The 15025-nt window shown below is 33.3% G+C and overlaps 1 protein-coding gene across 1 annotated transcript in view; it reads right to left on the reverse strand.

The window, feature by feature from the left end:
* Positions 1–13338, reverse strand: part of LOC134231092 (uncharacterized) — a 42515-nt gene extending 29177 nt beyond the window's left edge. The window contains exons 1-2 of the mRNA XM_062713019.1: positions 13288–13338; positions 11343–11406 (exon numbers count right to left, since the gene is read on the reverse strand). Coding sequence (XP_062569003.1) covers positions 11343–11390 — 48 coding nt within the window. The 5' untranslated portion in view covers positions 11391–11406; positions 13288–13338. The remainder of the gene's footprint in view (positions 1–11342; positions 11407–13287) is intronic.
* Between the last annotated feature and the right edge of the window lie 1687 nt (positions 13339–15025).

Here is a 15025-nt window from a genome sequence, read left to right on the forward strand (position 1 = left end):
GTTGACCATAAAAAATCCAGTTTTTTTATGTTTTGATTTCTAGCCACCATGTTCAAAGACTGATATTATATAGACAACAATACATTAACAACCAAATACATACATACCGGTAAGTAAATTTGCTGCGTGTTCATACGACAAAATTTACACACTTGAACTAAAAATTTACGACAACATGTATGCAAAAGTTAATTTGCACCTAGTCCTGACTAGGTGTAAATTTACTCAACTGTGCAGAATTTACATGTGAGCAAATCAGTTCATACGACCAAAATTGCACATGTGAGTAAATTTACATATGAGTAAAATAAACTGAGGTATGCAAATCATGTCGTATGAATGGGGTATTAGAAACCGTTTTCATTGACTTTTCACGGGATCTGCAAATAGCACAATATTTGTGTGACTTTGTGCCGTTGTAAAATGTTTTAACGTCAACATTGCTCCTAGAAGTCTGAAGCTTCCCCCTATTCATATGGAGGGTGCATTTTGTGCAGACGTGGTCATCTCCCGTGACCTTTCCTCTCGCAATACGCGCTAATTCACTTCGTTCATCTTTCCCTTGAAGGTTCTTCGATTAGATTTATTTGTGCGCTTTTTACAAACAACACAGTTTATACTTTTAGGCATGGTGTATACTAGTTAAGTGCTTTCCGATTATAACACTGTATAATGACGGTTTTAACAGAAAAAGGACTGTATAACTTTAATATCTTCCAGCAGTTTAAGTGAGAGTTTTCTTGAAACAGACGCACGTGTCTAATATATAAACATAGTAAAAAGCGGAATCAACGATACCTAAAGAGAATTTTTAATTATTTTTAATAAATATAAGCAGTGATTAATTACCAGATGTATGCTATAGGTCCCTGTAGTAGATCGATAAATACTTACCGAAAGAAAAAGAAACATACAGAAATTGGCAAAAATAACGTTCAATACTGTATAGCAGGTTAAAATCGCGGTCGGAAAAGATCGCGATTTGTTCAATTTTCAGCAAATCGCGGTCGTTTGAATTCGCGGAAAAGGAAAAACCATAAATTTCTTAAACAATACTTGCAAGCATTTTTCTGTAGGTATATATTGTGTGAAGTGTTATTTCCCGTCTCTTTAGAATATTACGAAAGCCTCTAATGTATATGAGCTGTATATCGCACATATCAGACAGAAAAGTAAAGTCTATATATTGTGTCGATTTTGATCCCGATTGAATAATAACGAAACACCGGACTGATCCCGATTTGAAGTCAAAATAATGCTACGCATTTATTTTTTGTTTATTTCCGGGTCCAAATCAGAAGAAAATTATACCGTAGTAAAAATGTTGAACGTTTAATCATATAATTGAAATTAATTAATTGTCATTACCCTGTTTACCAAATAAATGCCTTGATTAGAGGTAATGACTGAGTGATACGCACCGGTGAAATTAAACAAACATGTTTTATTAAATAATTACATCGCACTTCTACTAGATGGCAAAATTAATCGTAAGCTATAGAAATGAATTAAACAATTAATAAGCTTTCAAAACAGCAACAACTACGTGTTTGTAATTGATCCAGACACTCGCATAATTATGCGGACAGTCTACATTTAATCACAGAAAATAATAAAATTTCAATTTATCCTTATAAAACTTTTTAAGAATTATTCACTGTATGTTGAATTTGCGGAATTTCTTTTTCCGCGAATAAAGCGAAAATTAACTCCGCGAGTTAATTTCCAATAACAGTACAATAACAGGTAAATAAAAGAATTCAACCTAGCATATAGATATATCAAGTATGCACTTTTCGAAAATATTTTCAAATAGAAGGGTTTTTAGCCAATGGAATAAGATTTGACAATGGATAACTCGCAGACACTCTAGACACGATGTCGAAATGGTGTGCTCAAAGCATTAAATTGAATAGATTTAAATCACGTGTTCAATGCTTTGTTATTCATGAGGTCAAAGACGGGTTGAAATTTGTAAACAAGGTAGCTTTACTATAGAGACAAGTACCCGTGATTTTGAGGTTTTTGGGAAAATAAAACATGAGCGCACGATTGTTTCAAATTCTTTCATGGATGTAAATGATTAGTATTACTTTTTACGTTGACCATAAAAATGGCAAATTGAAACATCAATGCGCTCATATAAAAAATGGGCTTACAAAATGGGGGTGTGGCCAAAAGTCTATGAGAAATTGATGTAAACAAAGTACCCCTGCTATATTAATCAGAAAAATACCTAATTACAGTTTATGAAAGGAAGGTTTAAAATTGAAATTAATAAACTACAATGTTTAATGGAAAGATTGGAGCAAAATTATGTAGAAAATCTGAAAGTTATTTTTTGTAAATATTTGGGGGGCCAAACGTGGACGTTTAAACGATTCATTCTTTTGAATAATTTAATATAACACGTACATTGTGAAATCATAAATAAAATAATTAAATAATTAGATTTTTTTAAAGACAATGTGTGTGTGAAATAGGGGGCATATATTAATATATTCTTATCGGGTCGGGAGAACAATTATTATTTGCCTTTTTCTTTATTCTGATAAAAATCATTCTCGCTCCAAAATTTTGACCGTGAAAAAGCTCTAATATACAGTGTAATTTTTTTTTAGAAAATGTCCGGTAAATATTTATTACGAACTTTTAATGTGTAACTACTATAAATGAACTCTAAATATATCAGATGTACAAAAGCTTACATGTAATTTATAGATGCGATATCATAATTCACGTGTTTAGTTAACATTCAAACTACGATTTAGCAAAACGTAAGGAATAACAAATGTATTTTTAAACTATATAAAGCATGAATTTAAAAGGTATTCAGTTTAAATTTCTTTCGTCAGTTTCCCTTGTACACCATTCGATACACTGAAAATCAATTCAACACTCTTTTCTTCCTTTTCTTTTTTGTTTTCTCGTTAATTATAACTTAAGAAAAAAAATGCCTTGTATAATTCGCTGTTAGATTAGTTTGAATTTCTCGGGATAGAGAAATCAAGGAAACCAATTATTCATGTACATGTAAATCTACGTCGAATAAGCAGTTTAATTTTAAAAAATTTATGAATGTTCTTCATAATGTCACTGTTTACATGTAAAGTGTACATGTCCGCATCGTCGCATAAACAACAATGATCAATCCACAATACCATTACTCTATTGGAATATACAAGGGGCGGGGCTTACTGGCGGTGAGATTAAAGCGGGGTCCGCTTCACGCATCAGTGCGTAAAGCGGTCCCAGGAAGCGAACACCGGGTTCGCTCTAGCGGACCCAGAGCTGACCCCGAGCGAACGCGGAGCGAACCCGGAGCGCACCCAAAGCGCACCCGGAGCGGTCCCAAAATTTCTGAAAGCGAACCCGAAGCGGACCCCGAGCGAACCCGTGAAGCGAACCCGGGGTCCGCTAGGGTTCGCTATGGTGTTAGGTTGTGTCCGGTCGGTACTGTATTTTAAAAGCTAACGTTAACATTGCCTACACAAAACATTACGTGAGGAACTTCTTTAGTTGCAGAGGGTTTTTTTCGGATATAATGATTTTTCTCTCTCTTTTGATTGATTGAATGTATGTTGTTTAACGTCCCTCTCGAAATTTTATACTCATATTGAGACACTGACACTTGACGGTGGAGTGCTGTATATTTTGTTCATACTCAACACTCAGGTTCATTAAACAGTGAGGAATTTTTTTCGTCCCAACACCTACTGCAGCACGGGACCCCAGTTTATACGGTCTCATCCGAAGGACCGGTCTCGTCGTTGGACGATCGATTCGAACCTGTTTTCTCTTTTACTTATTAGTTATATCGTTAAAAAATGATTCATTCATATCAAACATATGGAGATTTCAAACAGTATTCAAGATCAAGAATATATAAAACAATACAAAATAGGAGCAGTGACCTCCAAAACATCAGAGGTGGGATTACGTGCCATAGTTGAGCGAGTATCCCATGCTTACCTGCCAAACCCGCCGTTTGCTTCTCGTCATGATCGTGAAATAACGGAAATGTTCAGCGTCAATTTAGCCTATGGGCAGAGCATATTTTATTCGCATATTATAAAAAAGTAATTTACACTATAAACAAATCTCTAGGTGGAAGTTGGTAGCTAGTACAAATTTTACTAGTTAAAAATGATTTAAAATTGTACATGTATAAAAGTGTATAAATAATAAAAATTAGTATGAAAAACTTCTGTCAGCATTTGACTCAATGATAAATTGTATTTGCCGACAAGGTCATTATATCGACTACAGAACTTACCAAATTATGACTTTAAACGAAACTGCTGATATTCTTGTTTCATCAACTTGTTTGTCAATAATTTACCTCCTTATAAAACTTGTTTGTACATAAAGCTTGCTCTTGTGTACAGAATCAAATGATATACATGAACTCCGTATGCAAAAATACATGAACTCCGTAAACAGTCCCTGAAACGTTCTACTTTCCCATTTGTCCGTTCGCTCACCGTTCGTTCAGCGTTGCGTTCACCGTTCGCTCTCCGGTCACAGTTTTGCGTTCATCGTTCACCGTACGCTTGTGTTCACCGTTCACAAAACGTTCACCGTTCGCTCTTCGATCCATTAACTTTGCGTTCACCGTTCACTTATCGTTCAGTCTTCATTGTCATTCGGAAATCCTAAGTTAAAGGACTAATCTTTTTGATGGTAAGGATTTACAAGTTCTTTAATTAAATAACTAAGATAGCGTGTTTGAAGAAAAAGTATTTTATTTCAAAAATTATTTACGATATGTATATTTCGTTAAATTATTATAACTTGGCTGCTACTTTATCCATGAAATTTCCCTGGAAAATAATACATTAAGTACCTTCATGTGCTTAGAACGAGGCTGAAATATTAAGAAAAGGGCAACGTACAAATGTTTCACTCACGGCATCATTTTGTTGTAATGCAAAAGACGACAAACCATTTAAGGAATGTTTTTGGTAGCGCTTCATGAAAAATATGCCTACGTGCAAGTCTGTGTGATTCTCACACCAATATTTCACACAAAACTTAAAAACATTCCTTATATTTACATTTTACATGTTTGGAAGCAACTTAAATATACACAATGTATGAATTTCCCCCTGTCCTGTATTGTTGCATTTTTAATAACGTTGCTGCAGTCTTATTGTAACGTCACGTTAACGCACGTTTCTCCGTGTATATTTCTACGCGTGACTAAACACGAAAATGGTTTTCAAATCAATTTCACAGTTGGCTGAGTAGAAAAACATAGCGAATGTAAATATCCATAGATGTATAATAATCCATGTCTTTTACAAGACAAGAATAAACAAAAAAATATATTTCTAACACTTTTTTTGAAAGAAATGCACGGAAAAATATTAGAACAACACGTCGGTCTGAGAATTATGAACAGTACTGCAGATATTCAGTTAATCAATTATCTCTAGTGATAATTAAATTAATAGCGTGATTTTAAAATTTAGAAAAGACCAACTGTTTAAAATGTAATACATTAGAATTTTTTGTACTGTACGTTAAGTATATTATTAGTGAGGGTAATTTCCTTCATTTATCGTATCTAAATATTTGTTTGCTATTCGGTATACTTAAGATTTCCCCCCCCCCCTCCGGGCCTTTTCTCCCGAAATCAAATTCGTAGTTCGTATATAAAGAACATAATACTTAATGTGTATTGTAACACAAGAAAACTAGTTTTGTAAAACGAATATCAAACACAAACCTTAATCTTTCCAAGTATATATTCCCATTAGTTATTTATTTATTTCTGCAGGAATGCAAATATCAGATCTAGTAAAGGTAGGGAAAATATTTTAACTTCCTGGTAATATTTAGTGACTCTATGCCTTAAGCATGCTGGGTGAAACGAGATTTACACACCCTCACTGTGTCGAATGAATTTGATTGACAGGACAAGCTCAGCATGTGGACTTCCTGCGAACCGTGTGAATTTGAAGACGGAAAATAAAAACCGATGATTATTGTCAAATGGATTTGTTAATCTTAAAAATTTGATTACTTTTACTGCTTTGATTATTTAGGTAAAATAATACGGAGTTTTATTTGATACAACAGATATCTGAGAATGGGCACCGTGTAATTCATGGACTGGAGTCTTGGAGTGGAGTTATGGAGTGGAGTTTGGAGTGGAGTTTGGAGTCAATTTTTGGAGTCTGGGATTTTCTTTACACATAATTATGCAGATTTTTTTTTTTCAGAAATGGCATTGTGAAACAGTTTTACCTAATTAAATGAAACTGAAATGATGACTTAATGAATAAAATGAAATTAATACCTATAAGAGACTCTTTAGGAATTTGATACTGCCACTGTATGTCCCACAAACCTAGTTTATCAGAATCTGTCAAGAGTTAATTATACAAGAGCAGGCAGTGCATTGCGATTGCAACAGACCCATTTAATCACCTTGAGCGCCAAGTCATCATATAAAGTACAAACATTTTTGAGGGAAACTGAAAATGAATAGAGGACTAGTGTTTTCCTCCAAAAAGTAACATACAAGTATTATAGCGGTCCCGTTATTTAGGTATTTAATTCAAGAATCACTGTCTAGTTAAGAGAGTATTCCAGGGCATCAACAATAGTGGGAAACATGGGATAATTTGCATAACGGGCGAAGCCCGTTATGCTAGAATTATCCCATGTTTCCCACTATTGTTGATGTCCCTGGCATACTTTCGTAACTAGACAGTGATTCCTTATATTTCCATTTCATAGTGAAATAAAATTATAGATTTAGACTTAAAAATGTAGAGATAGATTTAAATGACACAAGGACTCCCATGTGGATTTCAATAGTCCTCGCCCACTGACACCAGACACAGAGGAAGCCGCACGAGATTTACATGCATATTTGGCCTCCTTAGCGTCAAGCACAGAGACAGATGCGCACGAGATTTGCATGCCTTCTTACCTCCTGACCTATCGACCTGCCTAATTTACATTCCGGTAGAATTGTCAAGAAATTAACTCCGATATCTGTAAAAGGGTTATCACAGAGAAAAAAAATAGAAATGGAAATATTAGTTTATATTCGGTGAACAGTTCAATGACTTTTATCATTAAGGAAAAGCACAGAATTATTCAATGGTAGCAGATGTTTAAAAATATTCTTTGTAATTATCATAATTTATCAACAAGATATAATTATGAAACACTGATGCCCCTGTATGGCAGCTTATGGCGAGGGTTGAAGTTTCTCAAGTAGTCTAGGTCAATGTATTTTTAAGTGGGTCAAACGTTAAGGTCAATGTCAACAGGTCAAATATTGTCATACAAAATAAAGGTCTTGTCATAAGGAATACACCTGAAAAGCATGAAAGCATTAGTACTATGTGACTCTGAACCAAATTTACTGTGGCTATTGAACATCACATAGGGTAAAAACAAACTATACGACACTCTTTTATTCGCGAAGGTAAACAATTTCGTCACGGGAGCCATATTTTGAAAGCAGATTTCATTGAATATTTTTATGCTGGGATTTACATGCCTAAACGGTAAGCTATGTAGAAATAATAGTGACAGAGAGTCAAATAAACAACTAAATGACTTAACTGAAGCGAACGGCAGTGTGATCTAGGTAAATAATTCTTGCTATAGTCGACCGAAGTTGGGACTTAATCTCCAGACACGAATTATTCACAGTTGTCCAGGGACTCTGCGACGGCGTCAGTCCAGATATCTACTCTAACAGAATCTCAACAGGGATTAAGCCCTACCCACTCAAAAGCTTTGGATAGGATTAAAGTTTGTGCTGATAAACAGACTAAAAGACAGATAGATGGACAAGGCAAAAACTAAATACCCTCTTGGAATCTTCTATTACGAGGGCATGAAAAGAAAAGGCGCAGAGGGATAATAAGACGATAAATTAAAAAATGTAATAACTATTATTTCATTTATTCATATAATATCTACAGCCAAATTTAAATGATACGCAATACGTAAAAAAATTATTTTAACAAAAAATGAATATGCTAAATATCAAAAACTTATTCCTCATGGTTCAAATATCACCATATATGAAAGTAAGAAATATTATTAAAAAACCTATCAAAGGTTATGTCATGAGGTAATATGTGTGTTTTTAATTGTCTTGACTACTTATTAATATGTCTATTCATCCCATAGTTCAAGATAAGGTGTTATCTATGGACAAACAGACGTGTGTTCCATTAATGTTTATCCTTTAGGTGAAAAAACTAGTTTCTTCTGATCTCTATTTCTATTAACAAACGCAATTTTGCTTGACTCCAAAAATTGACTCCAAACTCCACTCCATAACTCCACTCCAAGACTCCAGTCCATGAATTACACGGTGCCCTGAAACTGGAGGGTCTCTCTCTCTCTCTCTCTCTCTCTCTCTCTCTCTCTCTCTCTCTCTCTCTCTCTCTCTCGTACAAAATACGTTATTTTACCCGTCTTGGCACAGAAATACATGTATGGTTTTTTTCGGGTGCAATGTAATTCATTCATTCTATAAGTAGTAGTTTTATCTTCTAAAGTCCACATTATTTTATTAGCTAAAAGAATAAGCATATTCACTAAATAAGCAGATTAGTTTTATATCTAAACTACACGAGTTCGTTAACAAATACACATGTTTTACGACAATTAATATCATATTATTAAGATATCGATTTAAAACGTAGGTATGTGCAGAAAAAAATTGTTTTTATTATTTATTTATTTATCTATTTATATTCTAGCACCTGAAATAAGAAATATAGAATAGTAGAATAATTTCAATACAAGTAAAAAATCGGAGGCATTCCGAATAAATTGTTCATGTTGCGTTCACTGCTCGTTCAACGTTCACTTTGCGCTCGCGTTCGCGCTCCAATCGAGTTCTGCGTTCACTAACCGTTCACCGTTCACACATCGTTCACCAAGTTGCGTTCAGCTTTCGCATATCGTTCATTCATTCGCTCTGCCTTTGTTCACTGTTCGTTCACGATTTGTTCAGCGTTCGATCACCGTTCAAGTGGGAAAGTAGAACGTTTCAGGGACTGTACGTGTCGAGTTGAAGGCCATAGCAAGTGTTTTTTTTTTCTTTTCACGCACATGTTGCACAAATTCTGCTTCACATGAATACAAAAAAAGTTTGTTTATAATGGGGTGCAATTGGTACTCATGGTAATTCAAATAAATTTTTGGAAGACCTAGTCTCCAAAAACAACATTGATATATTGTTTATGTTTTTATAAGCAATGACATGCTCAGGGGCACAACCTTACGAGGGTTGTTAGAAAAGTTCGCGGACGCGTTGGATTAAGGATACATATAATCTATTGTTTAAAGTGAAGCATGACCTATGTCATGATGAAATTCCTATATGTTTTATTTATAAGTATGTAAAAAATCGGGTCCATTTATTAAAATTTACGAAGATTTTTACTTTATAGTCATAGGATTCACGGAGCAATCACTTGACGTTAACTGACGTGACAATCTTATCAGATTTCAAACTCGTTAAGCTTTTTTTTAAATTTTAAATATCATTCAATCTATAGACTTTTCTTTTTTTAACTTAGAATTTATCTATCTTTATCAAGACATGTCACTTTTCTCCTACATGTACAACGCATTTTGTGTTGTTTAGGATATTAGTGAGATCTTCAAATATATGTCAGCGCAGTTAGGCTATCACGTACGAAAACAATGCAAAAACTCCATAAGCGCAATGCCAGTGCAACAAGAGGGGTATTGGGATATAGCAGGTTAGTTGATCATTGAAAATGTTAATCCTTTCATTCTTATAAAGCTTCCACCTTTTGAATATGTTTGTCTTTTGTGCGCGTGGGCAATTTTGCAGCAGCATCTAGAAGCATTTTAATCTCTTTCTAGACGTTTTCCTGTCTGCACACATACTTTTTAGTAGCCCGGTCTCCATTACGTTAAATGACGTTCACATTCTTGGCTTAGTTTTTACGCGTGCATTATTCATAAATTGTTATTACAGTTATATACTCTCGAATTTAATTCAAAATTTTGCCAAGTGACGTTTCGTGAATACTGTATCGACAGGTAAAATATCAGAAATCTTTTTGAGCTTCAACTGTGCAATTTTTAATTTCAATAAGACATTAAAAAGCGCGCTCACAATAGAACTTGTCCGCGAACTTATGTATGTTTATATATATATATATACGAGGGTCTAACAAAAAGTTCATGGACTAGCGCCATAAAATTAAAACCGCTTTAGCTACATCAATGAATTTAAAAAATCTAGTTATCATAATCTTTTCTACGTATAGAATAAATCCCAAATCATAATTTTTTTTTAATAAATACGTAATGCTTTGTAAGCAATGGGAGGTCCATGCAGCGCAACCTCGAAAACGACGTTTTTTCCGATCCAAGTGTAAATAAGAAAAACTATTTTGATATGAACATTTGACATCCAAAAATCCCGTTTGTTCAGGTATATGTTAGGACATAGAATATTAAATGTTTACCTCATTCTGGAAGTTCTATGAAATTTTATGGTAAATTTTACATGGAGTATCCAAACAAATATTGCCTTGAAAATGACGTCAAAAGGGCGGAGGGGTTTCCTTTTCCAACAATTTATAAAGTTTTGCCCCTGGAAAAACTTGTATACACTTAGGAAATTTTAAACTGGCTACGGAGATATAAATTGCATCCACATTACTTGTTTATAATGCCAAAAAAGTGTAGAGAGAAAAGGGATGCACAGTTAATGTCGATTTGTAGTCAGGGTTGAAAAATCAATCACGTCAAATAATGGCGTTGATCATGTTTTTTAGCCATATAGAACTCCAAAAATCAAAATATGCTGGCACAATCAAGCGAGAAAGTCTCCCAATGTATGAAACCATTTGCATTAATATATGCATTGAAAGTCGGTGTTCATGACATTGGAAAGACATAAAAACAAGAGGGATTAAATTACTTACTCAGTTTAGAGAATCTCATGTAGAAGAAGCCGATATTGATAATAATGACGTTGTCGGACGTCATAAAATTAAACAGCGACGGCGCCGGGTGATCAAATAATGTCGTTTTTATTTTATAATAATTTGGGAAATAATGAACGTATCGAGCTAAAATTTTTAAGATTTCTTTATTTTTTGTTGCTTTATGTTCCTTATAAATTTTGTAAGCTCACACAACATAGTACTTATTTTATAGCATCAGTCCACGAACTTTTGATAACCCCTTATATATATATATATATATATATATATATATAGAGAGAGAGAGAGAGAGAGAGAGAGAGAGAGAGAGAGAGAGAGAGAGAGAAGGTATGAGTGTGTATGTTTCACAAAATTGCAGTAATTGCATACCTTTTGCAAAAGTACTGTGATGTATATGCACATGATCTTGATATCCATTTTCTTTTTAACATATCTGAAAGGAGAAAAAAAATCAAAATGCTCATGAGAAGTAAAATTTGGTCCATTGCTTCATAAATTTCTTCAAACTTCAACACACTCTCTTAAAAACACTTACAAACAAGCCTTCTGTCTCATAAACAACCTTTTAAAAACCACATTAAACACACAATTTAAATTAGTTTTCCCCAAACTACATGTAATGCTGTTGCCTCTAATTTAAAAATACTAAATGCAAAAAAACTATTCACGGACATTGATGGAGGATCAACATCAAGTCAACAAAATGTTTATAAATGCTGCAAATGTAAAAGCAATTGAAAAAGAGACCCATGGACCACATCACTCACCTGAGTATATTGGTTAAAAAATAGCAAAAATCAGTTCTACTTTGAAAAGTCGATCATGATTTGACAAATTTGGATTCTACACTACTTGAGGATGCTTCCATCTAAGTTTTTTTTCCTTGCTCAGTGGATCTAGAGTAGAAAATTTTTAAAGCTTTTTCCTATATATTCCTATGTTAAACTTTGATTCCCTATTGTGCCCCCTGCTACCCCCGAGGTCATGAGTTGAATAAACTCGATTCTACACTACTTGAGAATGTTTCTACCTAATTTTTATCTTTCCTGGCCCAGAGGTTCTTCAGAAGAAGGTTTGTAGAAGTTGTCATTAATTTTCCCTTATTATTAATAATCTCCCCTTGGAAAAGGGTGTAGCCCTTCCTTATAACAAACATGAATGCCAATCACCAAGAGATACTTTATGGCAAGTTTGGTTGAAATTTGTTCAGTGGTTTTTGAGTACTAATAGTCCGAAATGTAAAAACTTTAGAAACGGACGGACACGATAAAAACTATATACCCCGAAACGTCGTTTACGGGGGCATGAAAATGATGAAATATATACACACCTTGAACTTTTTATAGGAATTTCGCATTTTGGAATTTTTTTTAGGAATTTTGAATTCCGTACCTTGTTAATACATGTATCATGTGTATAGTTTAGAAATTCAGATACAGTTTTGTAACATTTAAGGTAAGAATTTTTTGTGACAAATGATTTTTTTGTTTGTGAAATAGATCAACAGCAAGGTGAATAAATCAAAAGACACACAAAAGATCTTTAAAATAGCTTTTAGTTTGAGATTTATTTAATTACCATTTAATTGTAATTTAAGAACGTAGGAGCAGCATATTTAACTTGGTCATTTATCTTTGAAGATTTGCTAAAGAAAATATATTTTTAAAAAACAAGTATAATATTATTATACCTGTTTTAGAACTCCTTGTTCATATATGATCTTGAGTTATGTACTCGTATACATATGAGGGTTGATTTAAATATTTCTATTTCTAATTGTTTTCTCTTTTATAACCATCTAAATACTATACTTCAAAACGAAAGTTGAAAAAGAGTAGGTAACATGCAAACAGCTTTAAATCTGCTGAATTGATCACGCATGCCATTTTGATTATAACAGGAAAAAATCTGGAAGTTTCTTCAAGAGGTAATCTTTACATTTTCCCTCTTTTTCTCCTCTAGCTTTATTTCGAGTACGGAAATTCGGAATAAACAATATGAACAAAGAAGGTATAAAATTTCATGTTATCTAATCATTTTGTTTGTACAGAATTTTTTCTACATGTAATCTTTATCTTTTTTTTTTCCTTTCGTCTCCAGCATTGTAAAAAAGTTATATCCAAATACAAATAAGAAAGAAAGAGGAAGAGAATTTTACCAAATATTTTTCAATGAAAACGAAAGTAGTTCTGACTTAAAATAGAAGTCAACAGAAATCTAACTTTTTTAACCAGCTAAATCTATACTAATCAATTAAAATTTAAAAGAAAGTGTTCGAACTGGGGGCAAAGGGGTGAAAAAATATAGAAAATACCTCAATGTTGATATGTTCAGTATGGCCAACGTCACCTTAAAATTTCTGAGTATGCGCAGTTGAAGGTCGACGTAAACACAGTACGCATGTACTCTATCATAATCAATATTCACATTACAAGTACATTGGAATTTTCACCATTAGTTTTCCCGTCTTTTCTAAAAGATACCAGCTTCATTAAAAAGACTCAACAACATACAAATTTTTAGAAGTACAAACCGATTATGAATATTTTGTTGAGATAGATGAGACAACACTAAACTGTACAAAATGTAATAGACAATTTGCTCAAAATTGCATGCATTTCGAACAAAAATACTACTTGTTAATAATATAACAAGTATGTGAAATAAAATTTAAATCAATTAGTTGCAATAACATTATAAAGTGAAAATTGATCACCATTGCTCTTCCACTTAATGTCTGTCCTTTTGTTTCAGAAAAAAAACCACCAAAAACTAGTAAAGGATAATTGATAAGGTTCAACAAAGAAATCATACTCTGTAGCTTTTAGAAAAAGCATGAAGTCTTCTTTGCAAACTGATAGTAAATTACGATAAATGAAAAACATATAATGGAACAATCCCTTTAGTGTTAGTATAGATGTCCCAGAAAAACACGAAGGTTTTAAATATTTCTTAAGATACTCGGTCAAAATTATCAATTTTTGCATATTGCTTGGATAAAATCATTCATTATACAATGAATTATTCTGTGAACTTTTTTTTCTATATATACAATTGATTATTTTCATTAAACTAATTTGCCAAGTAAAATTAATCTCCATTACTATATGCTTTTCGTAATTATTTGATTAAAAGCTAATTTTTGTAGCAACAAATCCTAGTTAACTTAGGATAAATATGGAATTAGGTATCTGTTTAAAGATTTCACTATGATCTCAATTGTGGTTTTAAGGTTCATATCCATCGATGCATTAACATATATGTTTCTATGCAAAGACAAAAACTGTTTACCCTGAGTAGTTAATGCGTAAGAAATAGATGTAAATGCAGTTTACCGGTTAAATAACATGGCGGCGTGCATTGTAAAAGTAGCGAATACTGGATATTAATTTATTCATTTGTCTACTACGGGATTCTGCGACTTCCAATGAAGACTTTTACAATATGCATTTTCTCAGCTAACATTTCAGTTTGATTTCGCATGGCAGTTTAATAAATTTAATAAATTTGATAAATTAATAAGACAATTGCCACATTCCTCATTATTGACAGTGATAACTGAAGAATTAGTCCTTTGCTTTGTAGATATCGGCAACAAGAGTTATATGACACATCCGGAATTGTAGTAGAAACTCTGACTCCTATTACTTTATTCATATCCTTTTTAAATTCAACTGAACTGAAACCTCAAGTGAGCATTTCAGTTCAGATGCTGTCCGTCGTCTAACTTCTCAGGATCCCTTAGGCAAGAATTGGTACAAAGCAGCCCTTGGCAGAATTGATTCCAAATTGCTAAAGAGATTGGTCAAGGGAAGATAATCAAGAAAAGGTGAAAATGTGGTTGGGTCACTCAACCTTTCTTCTACGAAACATTTTAGTCCTTGGAAATTATAAGGAAGCTTCCTGGGGTAGAGGGGTTTCCAAATTGTTCAAATCATGGCCCCCAAGGGAAAAGTGGTACCACGAGACGCAATGTAACTTTAACATTAAAAAATATAGAACATTCCCTATTTCCTTCTCACAAACCACTGAACCACATGTTAGAGTGGAAA

The sequence above is a fragment of the Saccostrea cucullata genome, unplaced genomic scaffold, assembly GCF_032062105.1.
Source record: "Saccostrea cucullata isolate Sc308-1 unplaced genomic scaffold, CSIRO_AGI_Scuc_v1 ctg806, whole genome shotgun sequence".
Taxonomy (NCBI): domain Eukaryota; kingdom Metazoa; phylum Mollusca; class Bivalvia; order Ostreida; family Ostreidae; genus Saccostrea; species Saccostrea cuccullata.